At 33.0% G+C, this 21,890-nt stretch overlaps 5 protein-coding genes across 7 annotated transcripts; 1 reads left to right on the top strand and 4 right to left on the bottom strand.

Annotated features, from left to right (window-relative positions):
- Positions 1-1,958: 1,958 nt before the first annotated feature.
- LOC107360390 (uncharacterized) lies at positions 1,959-4,716 on the bottom strand. The gene is made up of 4 exons (XM_015927036.3): positions 4,162-4,716; positions 3,881-4,098; positions 3,685-3,811; positions 1,959-3,595 (listed from the first exon to the last, which is right to left on the bottom strand). The coding sequence occupies exons 1-4, from the start codon at positions 4,714-4,716 to the stop codon at positions 2,150-2,152; spliced, it is 2,346 nt and encodes a 781-aa protein (XP_015782522.1). The 3' UTR covers positions 1,959-2,149.
- Positions 4,717-4,766: 50 nt separating this feature from the next.
- LOC107360389 (rho GTPase-activating protein 44) lies at positions 4,767-9,244 on the bottom strand. The gene is made up of 6 exons (XM_015927035.3): positions 8,879-9,244; positions 8,451-8,675; positions 7,672-8,138; positions 7,203-7,521; positions 6,801-7,093; positions 4,767-6,621 (listed from the first exon to the last, which is right to left on the bottom strand). Exons 1-6 carry the CDS (start codon positions 8,935-8,937, stop codon positions 5,354-5,356), a joined length of 2,631 nt encoding a protein of 876 aa, XP_015782521.1. The 5' UTR covers positions 8,938-9,244; the 3' UTR covers positions 4,767-5,353.
- Positions 9,245-9,525: 281 nt separating this feature from the next.
- On the top strand, positions 9,526-12,455 carry LOC107360591 (uncharacterized). Its single transcript, XM_015927282.2, has 4 exons — positions 9,526-9,826; positions 9,890-10,128; positions 11,391-11,518; positions 11,602-12,455. Exons 1-4 carry the CDS (start codon positions 9,741-9,743, stop codon positions 11,764-11,766), a joined length of 618 nt encoding a protein of 205 aa, XP_015782768.1. The 5' UTR covers positions 9,526-9,740; the 3' UTR covers positions 11,767-12,455.
- Positions 12,456-12,961: 506 nt separating this feature from the next.
- On the bottom strand, positions 12,962-14,956 carry AspRS (aspartyl-tRNA synthetase). Its single transcript, XM_015927281.3, has 3 exons — positions 13,693-14,956; positions 13,513-13,624; positions 12,962-13,387 (listed from the first exon to the last, which is right to left on the bottom strand). Exons 1-3 carry the CDS (start codon positions 14,854-14,856, stop codon positions 13,224-13,226), a joined length of 1,440 nt encoding a protein of 479 aa, XP_015782767.1. The 5' UTR covers positions 14,857-14,956; the 3' UTR covers positions 12,962-13,223.
- A 67-nt stretch (positions 14,957-15,023) lies between these two features.
- On the bottom strand, positions 15,024-17,635 carry LOC107360199 (uncharacterized). 3 transcript variants are annotated; one of them, XM_025160427.2, is made up of 3 exons: positions 17,497-17,635; positions 16,349-17,008; positions 15,024-15,882 (listed from the first exon to the last, which is right to left on the bottom strand). In XM_025160427.2, the coding sequence occupies exons 2-3, from the start codon at positions 16,923-16,925 to the stop codon at positions 15,659-15,661; spliced, it is 801 nt and encodes a 266-aa protein (XP_025016195.1). In that variant the 5' UTR covers positions 16,926-17,008; positions 17,497-17,635; the 3' UTR covers positions 15,024-15,658. The 3 variants fall into 3 exon arrangements, with proteins under 3 accessions (XP_025016195.1, XP_025016196.1, XP_025016194.1); XM_025160428.2 differs by lacking the exon at positions 17,497-17,635 and adding an exon at positions 17,242-17,359; XM_025160426.2 differs by lacking the exon at positions 17,497-17,635 and having other exon boundaries at positions 16,349-17,327.
- Positions 17,636-21,890: the final 4,255 nt, after the last annotated feature.

A 21,890-nucleotide genomic window follows, 5' to 3' on the forward strand; every position in this document is an offset into this window, starting at 1 on the left:
AAGAATAGACAAGTTTCAGTCAGTAATTAACACTGCTATTAACGTTTTGTTAATTCACAGGATTGATAATGTTGTATTTTTAATTTGCAGATCAGTTGACTTGAGAAGAGTACAGTTGATGGTTCAATAATTTTAAGTCTACAGGTAACGAGTTAAGTATGAAGACTCATGATACTTGAAGCAACCTGTGATTTATCATTTTATTGCTTGGTTATCAAGCGAGATTCAAATCAAATTTGGAAAAGGCTCAGATCAATTCTTGTATTGATGTATTTTCAACTGACATTGCTACAACTTTCATGGTTATTCAAGTCAAATAAGTCATCAAGTTTGTTGATTGAAAAGTAAGCAAATCATCAGCTGTTAGTTGTTGACAAGCCGATGATCAAAATTGATCATAGTTACCGGTTTTAAGGGCAGAAACAGTTGAAGATCATTTTAATCAAATACAAAACAAGTGAAAATTTTCAACAGTTATTAATAAATAGCGATCCCTAGAAGATGACCTGTCCATTTGCTTATGTAACTGTTTGTAACTTGAAGCAAATCACGTTGGATTCACAGATATTATGACTACAGTTTGTATCTATTTGAAGTGTCTTTCATGAAGTGAACCCATTTTGGTACCAGATCGATAACTTTATCGTGAATATTTGTCAATCTAACCAGAAATCTTACCAAGTATTTTTAGTGAAAAGAGCTTGGTATTGTCATCACGTTAATCAGGAATATCAATTTTTGGATTGATTATCTAAATAAATGTATTTATAGTGATATTTATTTTATTAACTACAATGATTTGGTAAAAAGATTTTGGTAATTGGGTAAACAGGTGAAGTTTAGTCGAGGCAAGATTGAATGTACAACTTGATGATTCTGATTGTTTCGTGAATGGTTAATATTTTCTGTTAGTTATAAGAGGTTTTTTATCTATAACATTCACATTTCAGTTCAATCTTTTTGAACTTGAATATTAATCATGAAGATAAGCAATGTTTAACAAGCAAATACACCGTTGAGTTTGTAATCATGTTTGTTTATTCGTTTGATTAGGATTGCTCTTTTCATTATTACATTTTTTTATGGAGCAAATAGTTGAGATTTAACTTTGATCATCAGATCATCAAATAAATGATTGTCTTCAACATACAAGAAAATATTCGGTTCCATTTTGAAGTGACGTTCAAGATAAGTCCGTTTACTGTAAGCCAGCATTAAAATTTTTAGTTTCGCTCTTCTTTTTTTTCTAATTTTATAAGAAATCGAATAAATTATGTTTAAATTTTGTCTATCGTCTTCAGTAGCCGTTCATCATGCGACATGACGTTTACTCTAACACTATCTTATAAGTTACCATTTGAACCAGATTAGGCGATTGCTTAAAGTGATACTCCAGGTGGAAGTACCAGTTGCATTGGTTATCCTAAATGTTGTCCGTTATGAAGCTATTTATTTTGAATTTGTGACTTAATGTACAATAGATTTAGTATTTTTGCTTTCACGATGACCGTCAACCACTCATCCCTACAGAACGCTCACGAAATATTAGATAACAGCGTTTATTATTAATAAATTGTTTTAAAATCCTAATCATTACAAATCATCTTCGTCACAACCAACTCTATCACCGTTCGGTGTATTATCAATTTCATCAAGAGTAAATGATTATGAATTGAAATTGTAAGACTGTTTAACTAAATATGTTAATCTGTTCTTATCGTTTCAGGAAAAGGTGCAAATGCACAAAAGACCAGAAAACTTCTGGAAATGCTCTGACAAGCTTCTGGAAAAGCCTCTGTGAGATACAATAGAAAGTCACTCCTTCATTCAGTTCAGCCTGGGATATTTTTATGAGATTATAAAAGTTAATATCAGAGGTTACTGATTAGCAATACAACTTTTATACAATGTAATAATTAGGTGAATCGAGTTAAGAGTAGTTTTGTGAACATAATAAATATAGTTAAAATAATATTTATTTAGTTATTTACAATGATTTGTTAAAAAAGTTGGCAACTGGGTGAACAGGTAAAGTTTAATCAAGACGAATGAGCAACTGATTTGTGTTTCATATTCTTATGTCCAGTTTCTTGCATTATTTAAAATGCAATCTTTTTGGAGCTTTAATGTTTTACAATTGCGTTGGCAATCATGCTTGTTTACCAGTTTTATTAGTATCTTTTTTATCGTTATCAGGCTTGGTATTGAACAATTCGTTGGCTTTTTTGAATTGATCATCGTCTTCCAACTCCTTTTGAAAAACTCTGATCAATGAAGATTCAACTGTTGACGCTTCAGTTACCTCAACATGGAATGTAACATTTTCTGGTATGTTGAAGATAACCCATTCATTATCATTGTGTTTACCCAATAACCTGACAATTGGATTACAAGCTAATCGAACATTGGGACAGTTGTTTTTGGCCAAGTTTCGGATTCTGTTCATAAGGCGACCCGATGGTGAGTTTGACTCATTCCTGGTATATTCCAATATGAAAGATTCAATAATAAATGCAGTGAAACAATTGAGAGCCACAATTACACATAACAAGTGGAAGAAGACAAAGTATAATCGAACCCATTTAGTACCAGTAACTATTTCATAATTACGCACAAATTGATGCCAATCATTAACTACCAGCAAATCAAAGAGTAAAAGGAATGATGATTGGATTGTATTGAAATTTATAGAGCAATAGCGAACCCCTTTAGCTTCTAGATTAGCAGGGCAACAATCAATTGAACCGAGTGGACATCCTTCTGGAATAGCTTCAATTAAACCAGAAAACAGAAACATTCCAATTATGGCGAAAAAATAAATTGCAGCAAAAAGAATGATTCCAAAGTTAACAATGAACGGTATCAACCAACGAACAGTACTAGCAATCAAATGGAATCTTTCAATTCTTCCAATCATTTTGACTATGGGCAAGGCTAGAAGTACCAAGATAACATCGAAATAAGGTGTTAATTGTTTTTCCCCAACCAAACCAAAAACGATCAAAGCCAACATGAAAATACCAACTGTTGTTGCTGTGAGACTGTACAGATTCCAAAATTGTTTACAATAAACAATTACTCCTTGGGTATACAATTTGGCAAAATTGTCAATAACATGAACCAACAAGACGAAATACTCAATATCGACATGATCTGGACTGCTATCAATGGCCAAGGCAATAAGGTTAAGTATTAGAATACATTCTGATGTGTATTGATAATAGACACTTTGAACAATAATCCTAATCATCATGGAGAAGGAAGAATCGTAATATTTAGCGAGAACTCGGCTAATCCAAATGGATAATTCATCAGAACGAACAGGATAAATTATGTTAACCTGTATGCCAGGAAGTTCAGCAATCTTGAGAAACTCTCTTCGATTAATAAGTCCATTTGTCTGTAATAGAAACCAAACAACTGACAGATAATGTCGTGAGCAAACTGTCGCAAAAGTTGGATTGTATCGAATGACATCAACGATAATGTGATTAAATTGTTCCCTGGTCATTCCATGTTGTCCATTTGAAGTGATTACATCGAAAGCTTTATTGAGATTGGATAATTTGAGAGAGTAAAGAGCCGAGACATCATCCTATGAAATTGATGAGAAAAAATTAATTAGATTTCAAATTAAGATGGTCAGTCGATTTCATTAAAATTTTCATCTCAATCAGATCTTACTTTTAAATGTAATTTGTATGAATTGTAAATGACAGCGAGCGCAATATTCATGAAGAGAAGCCAGTTAATGAGCAAAAATATAACATAGAAAAGCGCAAAAAAACGATTGTGATTGTAGGCCGGTAACCTGAATAACAGATAGATCAATTAGTAAAATCCGAAACAATCAATAAGATTGATAAACATCTTAACATACATAATGGAAGGGTTGTTTGCTGTTGTAACGAGAACGTAAAGATGATAAAGACTTTCATGATACTTGTCAAAGGCCATACTCTCTTTATCAAATAAGCGTCTTTGGGAAAACAATTTGAGTCCAATCAACGAAAACATTCCGAGGGAAAGAAAATATAGAATTAAGACGTTCATCTGATCGGGCAAAGTACTTATTACACATCGAATAATTCGTCTAAGCTGAAAGATAAATAATGAAATGGTTCAATTGAATATCTTTTAATGAGTATTTTGATCAATTACCTGACGTTGTTCGGGGAGCAAAAATATGAAAAATGGTCTCAAACAATACGAATATCGAGCTGGAAACACTCCAGTTATTGACTGATGGCAAACAATATCGGCAACTGTAAGACTAATCAACAGTAATTGAGAAACATTTTTTGCATCACAGCAAAAGGATTTAAAATGAGAGCATAGGAACAGAAAGAATAGTCTAATTAAAATAATACTCAAACATATCAATTCAAATGAATTAATGATGTATGAATGTGTAGTTGAAGGTTTATCGTCTTCCCAAATTGCGATGGCGTGAAGGACAAAAACGGCTGACGCTGTGATGTATCCAAATCGATGATCAGAGTAAAATAAAAACACTTGCAATGATTTGATATCGTCTTTAAATGTGAATGGAACCCCGTCTAAGGCACATTTAACCAAAGCTCGACTCAAAAGGTAGGAACGTCTGGTATTGTTTGAAATTTGGTTGGTGGCTGCATTGTCAATCGCTTTCTCGTCATCAGAATCTTTGGACTTTACTTTGGGGTCAGATTCATCAGATTGATTAGCTGGTAACATGGTGAGAACTGGAATATAATTTAATTAGAGAAATATTTGACAAATAAATGTGCAACAAAATATTTTAATATCCTGTTTTCAATCAATAGGTTGGTTTTCAAATCCAATCACAAAAATTATTCAAGAGAAACAATTTGTTTGTGTTTGTGTTGATTATTCAACATAATATTGATTATGAACTTGTTTTTAAAAGGTAATGGTTAAAATTATCAATGATAGATGATAAGTATGACCTTTTTTTAATTAAAAAGAAGTAAAAAATATTGTATGATTAATCACATTCATTTTTTAATCATAGTAAATAACGACTAGAGTCGATTTCACTTGTCTTGAGAACAAAACTTGAAAATATCAACAATAATTTAACAGTAATTTCATTTCTCACTTTCTTTTCACTCTCTTTTTAAGTCTCTATCTCAAAAGCTTAATATTAATAATAATATGAATAATAATAGTTATAACAATAAAGAGTCATGTTGATTGTTGAGCCGAAAACATGGATAAATATGGTGGGTGAAGTATTTGGACGAAAAATATAGAGAGATAGAGAGGTGAGAGGCTAAAAAGAAAAGATAAAAATGAAAGAAGAAACCGAAAACGAAAAGAGCGAAAAAGAACCAGAAAAGTTAATTGAAGATCACAGGTAAGTATTTTCCGAGGTTGATGTACTTGCAGTTGTAATCTTTGGCTTGACAGCAATAGCAGGAGCAGGCGGAAGTGGCCTTGGTGGTCGCCGAGTCACTGATGCTTGACTTTCACCGCTATTGCATCTGCTATCACCGTTATCCCACTCTGGATGATTGTTGACGTTATTTAAAATGTAATTATGAGGTGAAGCTCGTTTTGGCTTATCCGGTGGCATATCTAAACGTTTCTGGTTATAATCTTCACTGCTACTACTATCTCGGTTACCTAACTTTGAAAGAAACTCTTCTTCAGAATCATCAGCAAATGAGATCATCTCTTTATCAGGATTAGTGCTGGCGAAATTTTCATTGTTATTGTTGTTATTTTTGGTGGTAATATTGTTTTTTGATTGGCCTTCATTCACATCACTTGATGAAGATCTGGCTGTTGTTAGATCATCATCCGAGGCTAACTGTGAGAGATCTGGATACAATTTGATTGAGGTTTCTTCGGTAGATGATTCAAGTGCCTCTTCTAGGTCAAAAATATTCTCTAATGATTGTTTCAAAGATTGATTGATCGGATCACGACTAGGTCGTTCTGGTGGAGGAAAATTGGGTCTCTCAATGGAATGGGTGGATTGTTTAGATTGTGCTAAAGGCACTACAGGCGGAGGTATTGCAGGTTTTTCAATCACATTGAACCTCGGTGTCCTAGGATTACCAATGAAAGACGTTGCTTTAGCTTTACGTTCACTTTTACGATCTAAACTGCTACGAAGTTGTTTACGATCTAATGAACCAGTTAAAAATGATGTTAACCTCTCACTATTTATGAGACTATTAGAATGTGCTTGTGGTGTGTTTACATGAGATAACTGATCAGCCAAAACATCAGACGAAAATGAAGATGAAGATGAGAGAGGAGGTGATTCAGAGGAAAAATTTTCAAGTTTATGAGCAACAGGTTTTACAGTAGTTGTCGGTGAGTAACCTTGGCTTTTCATGAAATTAGCTGGAGAATGACTATTAGATAAGCTTGTTGTTCGTTCATTCTGCTGATTTAATTGTTGTTGTTGATTTTTATCGCTAGACGATGGAGCACAAGACGATGATGATGTTGTTGGTGGATTAGAAGGAGCGGGTGGAGCTGGCTTCTTGTTAGATCTTGGTGCACTGGCCCGTGGAACCGGTGTAGGGTGCCGCTCTTGACTGATTTCACCATTTAGAGGCTTTTCCTCCGGAAGATATGATATTTGTGGTGATGTGAATTCAATTTCTGTACACACCGGAAAAGAGCGAGACCAAAGAGGATTAATTAAAGGCAGAGGAAAGAGTCGAGAAAGAAAACAGAATGAGTGAGCAAGAAACAGTAAAGGTTATAGTTGAATTGTTTCAAAAAATACTGATGTTCATCAGAATAATGATGATGATGAAATTATCATGATGATTATATACCTTCAGGGAAAAACCAATCAGCATAGCTGACAAGGGCTTCAACAATTAAGGAATGAAGATTGGCTGCTGCCATGTTAGCACCGAAAGCATCGTCCACTTCAGCTGGCGGACTCCAAATAAGACTGGGTGCTAGCGCAATGGAAATGTTGGAAGGAGTCATTTTGTTTGTTTCCGAATGTGACGATAGTTTAGCCAAAAATTTGATTAAATATCTCAAATTATTATGATGAGATTTGGGTAAGCTGTTACATATCTGCCAAAATGCTTGAAGTCTACTATTTGAATCAATAATTCTGGGAATGAGAAAAAGAATATTTTTACAATTTGAAGGGTTAATAAATATTCAAATACAAAATAAATGGTCAATGGATGGGAAATTGTGTAAATAAAATTGTAACATACTTGGCAGCATTTATCCAGGCTTGATAATGCTGGTGGGTTAAAAGAGGGTCAGGAAGCTCTCGCAAATATGATTTAAGACATCCAGCGACAGTGTGTGGGTCACGCATATATTCATCAAAGTCGATTACACCGGCATTGAGAGAACTTTTCAGTTTTTTGACTTTAGTTACACTGCCAGGTACTCTGAAGATTCCTTCTTCTTTTATGTTCATAAGTAACCATCCGATACAAGCTTCAATGACTAAGGCTATTTCACGATTTGTGATTCGAAGATGTTCTTCCAAAGAAGTACCAAAAATTGGTCTCTGTGAGTTGTTTGCTGTTGTTCAGGTAATCGAGAGAAACAATAGGGAGAGTAATAGAAATGAATGAGGACAAGGAAATGAAACATAGTAATTATTAATTAGGTGCTGACAAGGTCGATTGTGCGTTGAATAAATGTTTTTGTGGCATAAAAAATTAAACAAACCCATTCTTTGTTCCAACTTAGGAATGGCCTCTTCGAGAATCGCTGCAGACCGACGATGGAATGCAGCTTGAAATTTAACAAATTCTAAATAAACTTGAACTACATCTGGTTCACGACTGAGAAAGTTGAAAACTTCTATGGCAAAAGCATCTTTGGCTTGCTCTACTTTGGTCGTAGACTCTTCTAGCTCTTGCTTGATTGTCTCCAACTTATTGGCTGCTGCCACAGTTGCAGATGACCCTGTAGATTGATGACTTTGTTTCATTGCTTGTTGATACTTTTGACGGCAGGTATCCATATCAGAAGTTGCTTTATTAAGTTGCTTACGCGATTTCACCACATTTGGAATGTCGTTATCAATAAAATAATTTAAAGCAGTTAAACAATTTTTTTCTACCTCCATTTCGTAATTTATCAATTCACGTCCGATACTTTTTTGAAGCTCACCACAATCAATCAGGGTTTGTCTGGAGAGCAGAAAAAAAGAAAACATTACATGATTAGAGTAAATAAATAAAAATAAATATGAGAGTGAGTAGAGATCAGATTGATGGAGCTCGAGAATGTAACAAATGTTTGGGCTATAAGTTCACTGAGCGTGGATTTAGAAGAAATTGAGTGATGAATGTTCAATTAAATTTAAATGAAAAAGCTTGAGAGAATACAAAACAAGTACACACTATTGTTTGATGTTCGCGAAGCGTTAGAAAGATAAAAATAAAAGATAGATATAAAGGGGAGAGCGAGAAAAATTCATCAGTATAGCACTGTCAACTAACCCGAGAAGAGAATCGGCCCCCAATTGTTCTCCATGCTCCAAAAGACATTGCGATAAGTGTAATTCGGGAATCTTTTTACTTCGCTTTTCAACCTCAGTACCAGATCCATAACCTCTTAGACAACCGGCTATCTTTTTCTCCGTTGATTGACATGAAACCTTCATGAGATCAACTTTTTTCTCAGCGTTGACAAGATCAACCGTCATCACATCACTTTTATCACCTCTATATTGAGAAAAAAAATATGAATCGTTAAAAAGAGAAATAGAAACAGGATGAATAATAATAAAAGGAAGGTAATAGCAAAAGAGAGAAGAGTGATAATGCAAATATAAGACACATTAATCCAGCTTAAAATGATAAATCCGTGAGTGTTCTTATCGTATTGACTGATAGAAAAATGACACACCAAATAAAACAAGGCTTACCTAACGACAGTGAGACCATCTTGGACAAAATTTTTAATGTTTAAAAATTGTTTCTTCATTGTTCTTCAAGGCAGAAAAGTGGGGTGGTAATCAGAATGAAACAATGAATATTATGGGAGTAAATAAATCAGGAGTTTAATCGAAAGGCTCAATGGAAAATGAGGAAATTGAATGTAAATCAAATGTCACTGTATACAATTTAACGATGAAGAATAGCTGTGTAAGCACAAATTCAACATCTTGGAACTAGATAATACATTAATCAAGGGAGAAAAGAATAAAAAATAAAAGATGGAGAGGAAAAAGATGAATGGTCAATCCATTGATTAAAACAAAAAACAAAATCAAACCAAAACAATTTTCATTTCACAAATGAAACTGTTTTACTGCATAAGAGACTCACAAGCTTGGAGTAATCGATCCAACAATCGATAGAGTGCAATAGATTTATAATCGACTGAAATATGTTTAAATCTATAAGCCAAGCTTTAAATTGAATAGCTGGCTTTATATTCCTGATGCTATTCTATGCTATAAAAAATACTATAAGCAAAGTCTTTAGCTCAAGTTTACTCGGCTGACAGTGTTAGATAAGCTCAAGAATAGCTTAGTAACAAAGTGAAAGAAAACAAATAACATAATACTGCTGATCTTTTTATAATCAAAAAACCTTGTTTGCCTTGACGTTTTTCACTTGATTGTGATCAATTTATTGTGCTCATTGTTATTTTTCTGTGTACTTCTTTACTGTACCTGCACTTGTAGCCTATTTATCATCAATTTACTTTTCAGTTTTTTTCTAAAGTAAAACCAACCTCTGATATAACCTATTGAATTTGCTGGATAGTTTTGACCCTTGAATATGTGTATTATACGCAAACATTTACCCGATTGTGAAGATGAAATAAGCGCCAACATTAACCCTGAGGAAGTAATCAATCCAACCACGTAAGTGATCTATCCATTTTTGGGTTTTTGTGTGTGTTTACACTTGTTTACTTTGTCATGAAGTATCTCAGATAATGATGGCGACCATGAAGAAGAAACCATCACAACAAATCAAAATCAAATTGACTTGGATCGTCAGATAGCTGAGGAATTTCAAGCTCGTGAAATGGAAAGACAAGATAGAAACCGAGCTCGTCGGTTCCGTGAACAACAGCAAAGAACCGTCCTACGACCTGAGCCTACCTTCAGAGGGCTTGGTTGTCGTGGTAAAAGCCACAAAAAATATCGCCGTTACGAGAACGGTAATCCCTGTTGCAATAATGACAGGCCTATCTATCCTCATCTATATCTATCTATCAACATTTATCCATTTTACATCTCATTCTAATCATTAGCTAATCTCTTTCTCTTTCATTCGAGATTTCAATCCATATAGGTTAAACTGGTTAAAGTCATTGCATTACATCAGCTTTGTTTTCCTTTTGTAATCAGAACATGTTCTATTCTCGTGTTGCAAGTCTGATACTCATCAATAGCTTATATTTTATGCTTTGAGTCTATCTCTTGAGGTGTTGAACAATCTAGCTGTTGAATTTTGAAGTATAAAATGAAATATTTCATATTTACAGCAGGTGCCCGATTTATACTTTGGTGTCTTAACAGGTTAGCAACAGTACAATGTTCATCAACAATATATCTTTACCCTTTTCAGTGGGGTGTGTCTATTAAATTGATTGAACAGTCAAAACCACGATTGAGTCAGCATTTCGTGTAAGGATGTAAGGTAAACACCAGTTTTAGAATTCTGAGAGTTAGGATTGATGAAGGAAAATCTAATCAGTTTATCAGCAAGTTTTCCTTCATTACGTATTTACCTATCATTTAAATCATTGCAGATATTCCTCTCTATCTATATTAATTCCACTCGATGTGCTCTTCACCTCGTTATAATCAGATCAGTTTAAAAGCAAGAAGCCAATCTAAATTACCTAATTGTGTAAAATTACATTGGACTCAAAGTCATCTTTAAAATTATTACTAACAAGAAACATATGAGGTCGAGGTTAGAGTTCTGGCATAAATTCAGATAAGCTCTAAAAGCTTTGCTTTTACAATTTGTTGCTACTGTCAATGAGTTCAACATCAGCTTTTTATTCAAATTATTAACTGTTATTGTTAGCTGGTAATGATTGTTGTGTTTTTATTCATATTATTGTACATATTGTTATAATATTCAACTCACTGATCTAATGATCTATTTACTTTAATTACCTACCATAATTATAGAACAATTATTAGCAAAATTCCTGATTAAGGCCTCTTTCAAGTGACGTAAGGTTTTTTCATTCCTTCCTCTCTAACTGGTATGACTCGTTTTTTTGGCAAACAAACTGAGCTTTCGCTGAAAACAGTTGCAAATACATGATAATCAAATGAAAGAAGAAGGACATTTTTTGTCTTATTTTTGATTTACTGAGATGTGAATTGTTTCCTAAGCCTTTAAAGCTGATATTCACTTTTACTTATAAAACTAACCAACTCTTCGTTTTATCTTTTATTGCAGCCAACCTTTTCAAAGACATACCTGTGATCGATGGTGATGATCATCTTGCTGAATTGTCCATTTACGACTTTGTGCCTCACTCTGTCACTGCCCTCACTGAACTTTTAATGAACAAGGAAAATATGCAAGTAAGGAAATTGAAATAGTTTCGACTCTCACATCGATTAAATGGTATTTTATAATTTTTTGTTTCCTCCCTCCTTCCGATTAGGTATGGAACCGCTTTATTCACCTTCCAGAGGAAGCTCAAGAAAATTTCTTGAGAAAATATAATAATCGAAGCAGAAAGCGAGACTCTAACAAGTCTCTGAAGAATAGCAAACAAAACTCTTCGGCAAAATTTGCCCTGTTTATTGTTAATATCGAAGATCAATGAACAAGGTGTTTTACTTGACAAAAACACCTTTAACAGGTTGATTACCAGCGCACATCCAGTGGAATCGTCGATAGCTGTTTTAAAAGATTGGAAAAATGACTACTCCAATTATTCCTATAAGTATCATATGGTAGCCATTTGACGGATAGACGAGTTTTGACATTTATTTCGGACTTTTTCTCAAGATGTATTAAACTGGTAATCATTTACACTATCGGGATCTAATTTAATAACTACAAAATCAACAACAAAAAAAGGAAATCAAACAAGCAGATGTGACAATTTCAGCTCAATCAAGTGCAAACGAACCTTTCTGATTTTGGATGGTTTGTTTTCTTGTTTTTCGTTTTTCTTCGTACAAAATGCCCAATCATGATTTTCGGTAAAAATAAGCTACAAAATAAGTTTATTAACCAAAATCAAACCAAAAAAAGGACAAAAAACTTCAAAATGACTGTATTTAAAATCAGAGATTACCCTGCAAATTTTCTTTGCAAATTTTGTTTTGTCATTTTACTCAATTGTAATATTTCCTCAAATTTACTCTATGTTTTAGGACGACGAGATGCAGCAAATTTGTTCGTTGCATATTGTATCATTATCTGATCGCCATCTTCATTTGACCAATTGTATTTACAATAGACTCTTCTCTGCTTCATAATGTATTAAAATATATTGACATTGCATTACATGAAATTCGCTTATTTTTATTCTTGTAGTTGCGATAAGTTTCAATTTTCGTCTGTATTTTCAGTGGACTTATAAAGGGTTATCTAACATTATTATTACAGTTATTACTGTTAAGGATTACAGTGATTTATGCTATATTTTGCGTTATTAACTGTTTAGTTGACTTTTGTGATTCCATGTCAAAATAATCGAAAGCAACGGCGATTTTTTACAATGATGATTGCCCAAACTTGATTCACATTTATGATGAAGCTCAGGTGATGATAAATATTTCTGGGATTGTTAATTATTTTTATTTCGAAGGAAGTGTTATTAACATTAGTTATAGAAAATTGAAAACTTATTAGATTCCTAATTTGATGACTATGCTAGAAATCAAAATTGCCAAGACAATCATATCTTGAGATTATCATTATCTTTTCACAATTTGCTTTTTTTACTATCAAGTATTCATCTTACTGTTGAATAGATGCGTAAAAATTAATAAATCATGAGTAGGTTCGAATAAGAGACAGAGATTTTCATCTTAGTTTTAATATTGCTCTTGATTGAAACATTAGGTTTTTGAATAACGATACACCGGGTTAGATAGTACAGAAAGAAGTACTGTATTTATAAATCGTAATATAGGTTTTTAGACAATAAATCATTTTTCATAAACCGATATTATTCAATAAAGCATATTTATGATGTAAAAATGAAATTAGTCATCCTTTCCGAAGTTTTTCGAGTAAACGGAAATGCAAATCATACTTTTGTTTGCATGCTCAAGGAGTTAATCTTTTCGGGTCACGGGGAAATAAGCTAACTTTACGAATATTATCTAATCCTAAGAATAACATGGTTACTCTTTCCAATCCAATACCACCACCTGCATGAGGAGAACAACCATATCTGAATGCATCGATGTAACTTTGCAACTTGGCTGGATCTGTAATTGATTAAGAGAAAAATTGAATGAATAACAGCGTTCGATTTCTGCAATTAAAGAATGTCAAACCAAAGCCATGTCGATGGTTAGTTTGACCTGAAAGGAGCTTAATATAGAAAGCTTACCAATTTCATGTTCTTTGATTTTTTCGATCAAAAGTTTAGGATCGTGAATACGTTGAGCACCAGACATTATTTCTTCTCCTCTCATGAAGAAGTCGTATGAATTGGAATATTTCTAGAATTTGAAAAATGACGAAAAATGAAATAGCAAATAATTTGGGCAAAAGGGCAAGCAATACTTACATTATTCGTAGGATCAGGCATAGTGTAAAATGGTCGAACTTTGTAAGGAAATTTATCAACGATGAAGAAATCTGTATCGTATTTAGCCTTAACTAGTTTACCGAGGAGTTTTTCATTAGCTGTAGTTAGATCTTCTTCATCATCCATTTCAACTCCAGCTTCACGCAGCATAGCTACCACTTCAGGAAAATCGAGTCTCAAACTTGGTTCTAAAAACTTGAAAGGTTCAGAAGGATATTGGCGACGAATAATCTCTATTTCTTCTTTATATTGGATAGACAATCCTTTGAAAATTGAAACAAAAAGTCTGTCAAGTACATCCAAAACCTCATGATAATGGTAACAGAACGCCATTTCTAAATCGAGTCCAACAAATTCAGTCATATGACGATGAGTATTTGAGTCTTCAGCTCGAAAAACTGCTCCGATTGTAAATACTCTATCAAAATCAGCTGCCACAGCCATCTGTTTGTACAATTGAGGGGATTGTGCCAAATATGCTTTACCTTTAAAATAGGAGACTTCAAATACATTTGCACCACCTTCACTAGCTGTAGCAATGATCTTTGGGGTATGAATTTCGATAAATTCCTCTTTAATTAATGCTTCCCGGAAAAGTTGACAAACACCAGATTCAAGGCGAAAAATGGCTAAATTTGTTGGTGTTCTCAAATCTAGAACTCTGTTGTCGAGTCGAGTATCCTGGTTAACACCGATATCAGGACCACTTTCATCTCCACCTTCTGGACGTGAAGCGTCCTCAATTTGTAGGGGTAATCGCGATTCTGATTCACTAACCACAAACACCTTAAGAACCTGAATCTCAACATCAGTTTGCGTACAACTTTCCACCGGTTTGGGAGCTTTCTTAACCAATCCTTCTATATCAACCAATGACTCTCGGGAAATACTTGAGACAAACTTTAACATACTCTTGTCAACCGTTTCAGACACCGAAAGTAAGCATTGAATTGTATATTGTTGCTGTCGTAGAACAAAAAAACATTGTTTCCCCTTGGCTCGTATTGCATGAACACGTCCTCGTAACCAAACAACTGTTTCACGAATACTCGGATCTAAAGCTTTAACTGGAACTAAGGTTCTCTCTGGTTTTTCACTTGATTGAATGACGGGGTAAAAGCCATATTGAACCGGTGGATCCATTGTTTCAATAAATAAAATTGGTTTAAATGATTAAATAGTTACAAATTAGTAAATTCAACAATTACACAGATTAAATTGAGAAGAGATAAACATGGGAAACTTGAAACTATTGGTTACTGCACAGCGCCACCAAACTGAATGAAACAAAAAATTTAAAAAAATCCGCCTTGCGTTAAAATCACTAAAGAGCAATTTAATTTATTTATTATCCAAATTGTTTATTTATCAAACTAATTTACATAAGATAATTTTGAAACGACTTCTTTCAACATTTAATGCACCCAAGTCCATGATAACGACTGTACCATCAGAACTGAGTCTGAACTGTTTGTAACAAACATCGAAGTTAATGTTTAGTTAATATTACATTTAATGAATGTTACTTTGTTGTAAAAGTGATTTTAAATATAAATGTATACATAACATACACATATTCAAATGATAAAAAATAAATAGACTTATTGGTCATCCAGAAGACACATTGTTCACTTATTTAAGTTTGTTCGAAGTGAGATGAATGTACACTTATTTTGACAAATTTTCAAAACGTAAAACTAGCCACACTAGTCCATAATTTTAATACTTTATGATCAGATGTCGAATGTAAAAATGTTAAAAATAAGGTTATAATCTGAATAACTTATCCAAGCACACAGATTCAACATTCTAACCGCTGTAAATAGGAATAATTAAAAGTGAATCTGAAGTTCACTTGCACATTCAACTTGATAAATTATAAATCATTGATTAGTGTGGCGAATCAATATTAAGGACCCGTTTTTGGATATCTTTAAGTTGCAAGCTAGGTTAATAATTTGACCAGGAAAAATAGTAATTGAAAAGTTAACATAAAAATTGGTAAATGTATTGTATTAGATCCAGAGCTACAAAACTCTTCACTTGGTGTTGACCAAACATCATAATCTTTAAATCGAGCCGGATAACCACATTCAACTCCTTTAATGGCATTTTCACGGATCCAACGAGCAAACCGAGATTTAGCAAAATTGCATGTACAATTAATTTCTGCGGGGAAAGAGCAATGAAATTGACAGTTAATCATCTATATAGTGATAAAATATCAATGTTTGGTATTGTAAATCAATAGCAATTCAAGCTGACAAAGGCCATTATCTGTAGTTGAAACAAACAAGAAATTGTCTTTTTTCGAGAATTTCTTGTCTCGGAATTATTCGTATAAATCAATGTTTTCAATCCCCAGCAATGCAGGCTCTTGTTAGGCTTTGAAAATTTCAAGATTTCAAGCTGACATCAAGTGTTGATTGATAAAATTAATGAAGAAGCACATTAACTAAGTCACATGATGAGATCCTTTTCTCTGTCTTTAATTAAACACCGAAATGATTTAAGATATAGATCAGCTATTTTGAACCATGCTGTTAGTTAATGAGCTAGCTAAGCTTAAATCTTTGGCCTTAAATATTGCTAAAAATTTACCGATCCAAAATAAAGGCTAATACGCTGTACTTACTGTTTAGCATGATTTTGCGAACACGATGAAGGCTTCTTGAAAGGTCATTGGCCAATCCCTCAGAAACAGATTGTATTTCATTATCTGTTAGATCGAGAACTTCAATTTTCATTAGAGCAATGATTGCCAATGGAATTGTTCCTAATTTATTTTCACGGAGAGATAATTCAACCAATGAATTATCAAGATGATTGAAAGCTGCTCTGGAAATACTGTAGATACCAATACCATTTAGCCATAGTGTTTGGAGATCCTCCAATCCTTCTTGGAAAACATTTTCAGGTATAATTGTATAATTTTCATTGAATAGCTTGAGAGTGTTCAGGTTACCCAGCATCTCAGCTGATTCCCGAATGACTTGAAGATCAATTGAGGTATTATCAAGAACCAACCAGCGTATATCAACCAAACCAATGGGTAAATCAGTCAGCTCTTTCAGATTAGAGTCACGAACCTTCAAATGTACAATTGGAATATTAGATTCATGGCTGATTTCATCAATATCTCGATGTAAATCACCTCCATTTGTCTCTGAACATTCAACACCGAGACCAACCTCTTCACCAGAGTCATCCATTATATTAAAACAGGAACATTTTCCCTTTATTTCGGTATTGAACCGATCAGCACATGTTTCGCAGTGAGTATGATTTAATCTTCCTATCAATGAAAAGAGGAGAAACAAAAATGATAATGGATTACTGTTGAGTCCAAGAAACACCAACAAAGTCATAATAATCTGGTTATATTGTGACACCAGCTACTGCAATTGGTGTTTAAAATGCTGCTGATGATGAATGTTATCTAGTTTTCATTCAATATTAGATATAAACACCAAATAAGCACAATAAAAGTGATAAACAAATAAACCAGTAGCAAAAAAAACACTTTACAATGAAGGCTTTGAATCAAAGATGCATTTCATTTCTTTACACAGATAAAGAAGCTAAATGAAAATGAAAAGCTGAGATTGAAGTCGGTGACGATTATGATAGTTATGATGATGATGGTGGTGGTTATGTTGAAGAGGAATGAGTAAAAGGTAGTTGATTTATGAGTGAAAAGATAGCGTATTGGGTTGTCGTCACAACCTTGGTTGATATTATTGTCACAATATAAATTTTTAGCATAATAAATTGTTTTCTCACCAACTGTAGTACATTAATTCCTGATTTAAGTCCACAAACAAATCAAATTATTAATCAACTATTGGAAATTATCTAGAAAAAGGAGGATAAAAATTAACAGACGAAGTCAAGTACTAGAAAGACCGCCAGCTAAATCAGCTGCTTTGAGTTAAGCTTGGATTGCAAGTACAGTTAAAGCTTAACCCAAAATTTTTATCAACAGATAATCGGATATTAACGACCTTAATATTCAAATTTATTGATATTTATCACCAGAGAATGAGTAAACAATATAAAAGACTCTTTGGACAAATCTTTAAAAATAATTGTCTTTTGACCACAAAAACATATTTTAATAAAAAGACACAATTAACATAATTATAACATTTATAAAAAAATATGCAAAGACGGGTACAAATAAATTTCTTTCAAATTCGCAATCTTTCGGTTTGTAGGGCCATAAGAACAGAGTCGATTTGTGCTTTTAAAATTTTTTTCTGAAAGACAGTTTTCGAGAAAATTGAGATCAAAGTTAAGACTTCGATCACTTTTTGCGCAATTATGGAAGCAGATTCTTCATGATATTCATTGCAATGATGTAACTTTTGATAATCAACCAGAAAATGCATTTATTTTGATACATAGAACTTTTCTTTTTCTGTAAAACAGATTAGTTCGATTTCAGTTTAAGCGGCCGCATTCTTCAATGGCAAAAGTTAGAGATCTGAAACTAATTATCTGTTCATCAAAATCGTTGCTAAAAATCATTGACTAACTAATTTTGTCAATTTATCAATAGTTCTCTTGATTTTGGCCATTGGCCTTAAAACTTTGAGTCTCAATATTTCGTGAATGGCATAACCCACAATCATCATACTTAGTCCAAACATGGACCATAATCTGGCTAAATATCGCATATATTCTAGATAATTTAATAGATAGATTTAGATAGATCATTTAATAATGAAGATACTTCTAGAGCATAAGATTGTGTTTGTTAGCCATTCAATTTATAAACCGATTCTCAAATTTGACAACAATAATTTAACTTTAATATTCAATATATAAAGCCCATAACGAAAGCTAATGTTTGGCCAAGAATGACGATTGTAAGTGAAGCTATTCTCGAAATATTGACGGGCAAAGTTTTCAGGCCAATGGCCAAAATCAGAGAGACCTATTGATGTAGGGAAAAAATATTTTATTCCTGTTGTGTACAAACCATTTTCATGCAGCAATAATAAGTTTCAGCTCTCTAACTGATTCGGTCACATAAATAGCTCGATTTAACCGAGAATCGAACTTATCTGTTTTATTTTAGCCAGAACATACTTTTTCTCACAAGAAGTGCCTTTCCTGGATGACCATCAAACTTTATATCGTCAAAATGAGTTTGGTGAAAAAAACAGCTTCCATTATTGTACAAAGATCGATCGAAGTTTAAACTTTGACTTCGATTTTCTAGAAAAATATCAACCGGATGAATTATTTATTATTTCTATTTCCCTACAAACCCGATTTAGTCTCAACTCTTTACTCAAATGTTCGAGCCTTTAGCCACACTTTTTGCATTGCATTTATTAGTTTAACCAGAAAATTGCTTTATTTACAAGAAATGGGTTGAGATGAGTTTGTTTTGATTAATAAGTTGTTGATCGCACATTTACAATCCAGACATCGTAATCCGAATGAACTAATGGAAAGTAATTTAATTCAATTGAATTATGCATTAGCAAAGCAGCAAATTGATCTAAGAATGATGACTGTAAGTGATGCCATTCTCGAAATATTTAGGCTCAAATTTTTAAGGCCAACGGCCAAAAACAAGAGAACTATTGATGTAGTGAAAAAAGTATTCTACTCATGTCGTGTACAAACGATTTTCATGCAGCAATAATCAGTTTCAGCTCCCTAACTGATTCGGTCACAGAAATAGATCGGTTTAAACGAAAATCGAACTTATCTGTTTTATTTTAGACAGAACATTTTATTTTTAAAAATGAGTGCATTTTCTGATTGACCATCAAAAGTAACATCGGAGAAATGAGTTTTATGAAAAAATTTGCTTCCATTATGGTACAGAGATCGATCGAAGTTTTAACTTTGACCTCGATTTACTAGAAAAATATTAGTCGAATAAATTATTTAACAGCGCCAATGGACGCAGTTTCTATTTCTACAAACCCGACTTGTTCTCAACTCTTTACTCAAATGTTCGAGCTTTTGGCAACACTCTTCGCATTTCATTTATCATTTTAACCAGAAAATTGTTTTATTTGCCAAGAAATGGGTTAAGATGAGTTTCTTTTGTTTAATAAATTGTTTCTCGTGAATTTACAGCCCAAATATCCTAAACCGAATGCACTGATTGAAATGTATGAAATCCTATTGAACTATGAATTAGTAAAGATGCAAATTGGTCTATGAATGATGTCTTTAGGAAATGCAATTCTCGAAATATTGAGGCTCAAAGTTTTAAGGCCAATGGCCAAAATCAAGAGAACTATTGATAAATTGACAAAAGTAGTTAGTCAATGATTTGTACCAACAATTTTCATCGACAGATAATAAGTTTAGATCTCTAACTTTTACTATTACAGAATGCGGTCGCTTAAACTGCAAATCGAACTAATCTGTTTCACCGAAAAAGAAAAGCATTATTTCTCAAAATAAATACATGATGTACATTGATATGTTAGCCATCAAAAGTTCTGATCATTTTACAGTTTCAATTCATTTCTGGAATAGTTGGACAAATGATCGGTGGCATAATAACCAAATCTGTACCTTTTATTCAACTTCGTTTTTCCTCATTTACAGTCCATTACAATGCCTTTAACCTTAAACAACTTAAATAACTGTGAATCTAATTATTAGATGATCTGATGGTCAACTTCAATTGTCTAAATATGATAAAACACTGGAGTTGTTAGGATATTCAACTATTATTAAATGTAATTAGGACGAAAAGATAAAACAATAATTAATTAAGTTGATTATAAAAGATCACGAATTCTGTGAATATCAACTTTCCATTACTTCACAAACAATCTGTACATTGATGCTGATTCTTGTTTACTGTCATGTCTGAATAGTTATTTCATTTTGTTTAATAGATGTAAATTTGATCAAAGACAATTTCACATTTCAAAGTAAAAGACAAGCTGTGGCTAAAAACATTTAATTTGTGTATTCGTTATTAATCAAGGGACTATTTAACCTAATTGTTAACGCGTTGAGTAGGAGGAAAGCTGTTGCGCCTTTAAGATGTTGAAGCGGTAATGGTTTATATCGATCACAATTATAAGTGAGTTAACTTGCTAACATCTGCTAACCAATTGATTTAAAACTGTTATTGCTTTCACTTTTCTTGCTTTTGTTTCGATCGTGATAATTGTGACCAAGAGCTTTTTTCCTATTGTTAAAGCACTAACTTAAGAGTGAACAATACGTATTCAATCCGATTACCAATTGATCCGAGTTCATTAAATGAAAGATTAATTATGATTGACTTGTATAATTTGCTGAGGAGTAACATTTTATGTGAACCATGAGAGGTCCAGTTACAGTCAAAACGGGTAAAAATACATTTGTTTGAAATTAAGAATCGTTAGGTTTGTGAGAACTGAGTTCAGTTGCGGATTTAAAAGTTTATTTTATCGATAGTCTTCGAGAAAATCGAGGTCAAAGTTTAAACTTCGATCCCTTTTTGTACCACTGTGCGACCAGGTTTTTTCATGAAACTCATTTCCCTTGGTATAACTGTTGATGGCTAAAATGAAAATGTATTTATTTTGAGAAATAAAGCTTTTCTTTTTCGGTAAACAGATTAGTTCGATTTTCAGTTTAAGTGGCCGCATTCTTCAATGGTGAAAGTTAGAGATCTGAAACTTATTATCTGTTGATAAAAATTGGTGTTAAAAATCATTGACTAACAACTTTTTTCAATTTATCAATAGTTCTCTTGATTTTTGCCATTGGCCTTAAAACTTTGAGCCTCAATATTTAGAGAATTGCATTTCCTAAAGACATCATTCTTAGACCGATTTGCATCTTTACTAATGCATAATTCAATCTGATCTAATAAATTTCAATCAGTGGATTCGGGTTACGATTTTTGGGCTGTTAATGCACGAGAAACAAATTATTAAACAAAAGAGACTCATCTTTACTCACTTCTTGGTAAACAAAGCAATTTTCTGGTTGAAATGATAAATGAAATGCAAAGAGTGTTGCCAAAAGCTCGAACATTTGAGTAAAGAGTTGAGACTAAGTGGGGTTTGTAGGGAAATAGAAACTGCGTCCATTGATGCTGTTAAATAATTTATCCGACTGATATTTTTCTAGAAAATCGAGGTCAAAGTTAAAACTTCGATCGATCTTTGTACCATAACGGAAGCAAATTTTTTCGTGCA

This window comes from Tetranychus urticae, chromosome 2 (genome assembly GCF_039701765.1).
Source record: "Tetranychus urticae isolate SD_2017Ah chromosome 2, NJAU_TeUrti_SD_1.0, whole genome shotgun sequence".
NCBI classification, from domain to species: Eukaryota; Metazoa; Arthropoda; class Arachnida; order Trombidiformes; family Tetranychidae; genus Tetranychus; species Tetranychus urticae.

Bases quoted from the DNA above. Each gene is read 5' to 3' on its own strand.
- LOC107360390 (XM_015927036.3), bottom strand. From the start codon at position 4,716: ATGTTACCAGCTAATCAATCTGATGAATCTGACCCCAAAGTAAAGTCC. The intron at 4,099-4,161 runs GTAATTGATCAA...TTTATCTTTCAG, and splicing joins TGCTCCCCGAACAACGTCAG to CTTAGACGAATTATTCGATG. The intron at 3,812-3,880 runs GTATGTTAAGAT...TCTGTTATTCAG, and splicing joins GCAAACAACCCTTCCATTAT to GTTACCGGCCTACAATCACA.
- LOC107360389 (XM_015927035.3), bottom strand. From the start codon at position 8,937: ATGAAGAAACAATTTTTAAACATTAAAAATTTTGTCCAAGATGGTCTC. The intron at 8,676-8,878 runs GTAAGCCTTGTT...TTCTCAATATAG, and splicing joins GATGGTCTCACTGTCGTTAG to AGGTGATAAAAGTGATGTGA. The intron at 8,139-8,450 runs GTTAGTTGACAG...TCTGCTCTCCAG, and splicing joins GGGGCCGATTCTCTTCTCGG to ACAAACCCTGATTGATTGTG.
- LOC107360591 (XM_015927282.2), top strand. From the start codon at position 9,741: ATGTGTATTATACGCAAACATTTACCCGATTGTGAAGATGAAATAAGC. The intron at 9,827-9,889 runs GTAAGTGATCTA...TTTGTCATGAAG, and splicing joins GAAGTAATCAATCCAACCAC to TATCTCAGATAATGATGGCG. The intron at 11,519-11,601 runs GTAAGGAAATTG...CCTTCCGATTAG, and splicing joins TGAACAAGGAAAATATGCAA to GTATGGAACCGCTTTATTCA.
- AspRS (XM_015927281.3), bottom strand. From the start codon at position 14,856: ATGGATCCACCGGTTCAATATGGCTTTTACCCCGTCATTCAATCAAGT. The intron at 13,625-13,692 runs GTAAGTATTGCT...TTCAAATTCTAG, and splicing joins TGCCTGATCCTACGAATAAT to AAATATTCCAATTCATACGA. The intron at 13,388-13,512 runs GTAAGCTTTCTA...AATCAATTACAG, and splicing joins AATCAAAGAACATGAAATTG to ATCCAGCCAAGTTGCAAAGT.
- LOC107360199 (XM_025160426.2), bottom strand. From the start codon at position 17,081: ATGACTTTGTTGGTGTTTCTTGGACTCAACAGTAATCCATTATCATTT. The intron at 15,883-16,348 runs GTAAGTACAGCG...CTTTCCCCGCAG, and splicing joins TCGCAAAATCATGCTAAACA to AAATTAATTGTACATGCAAT.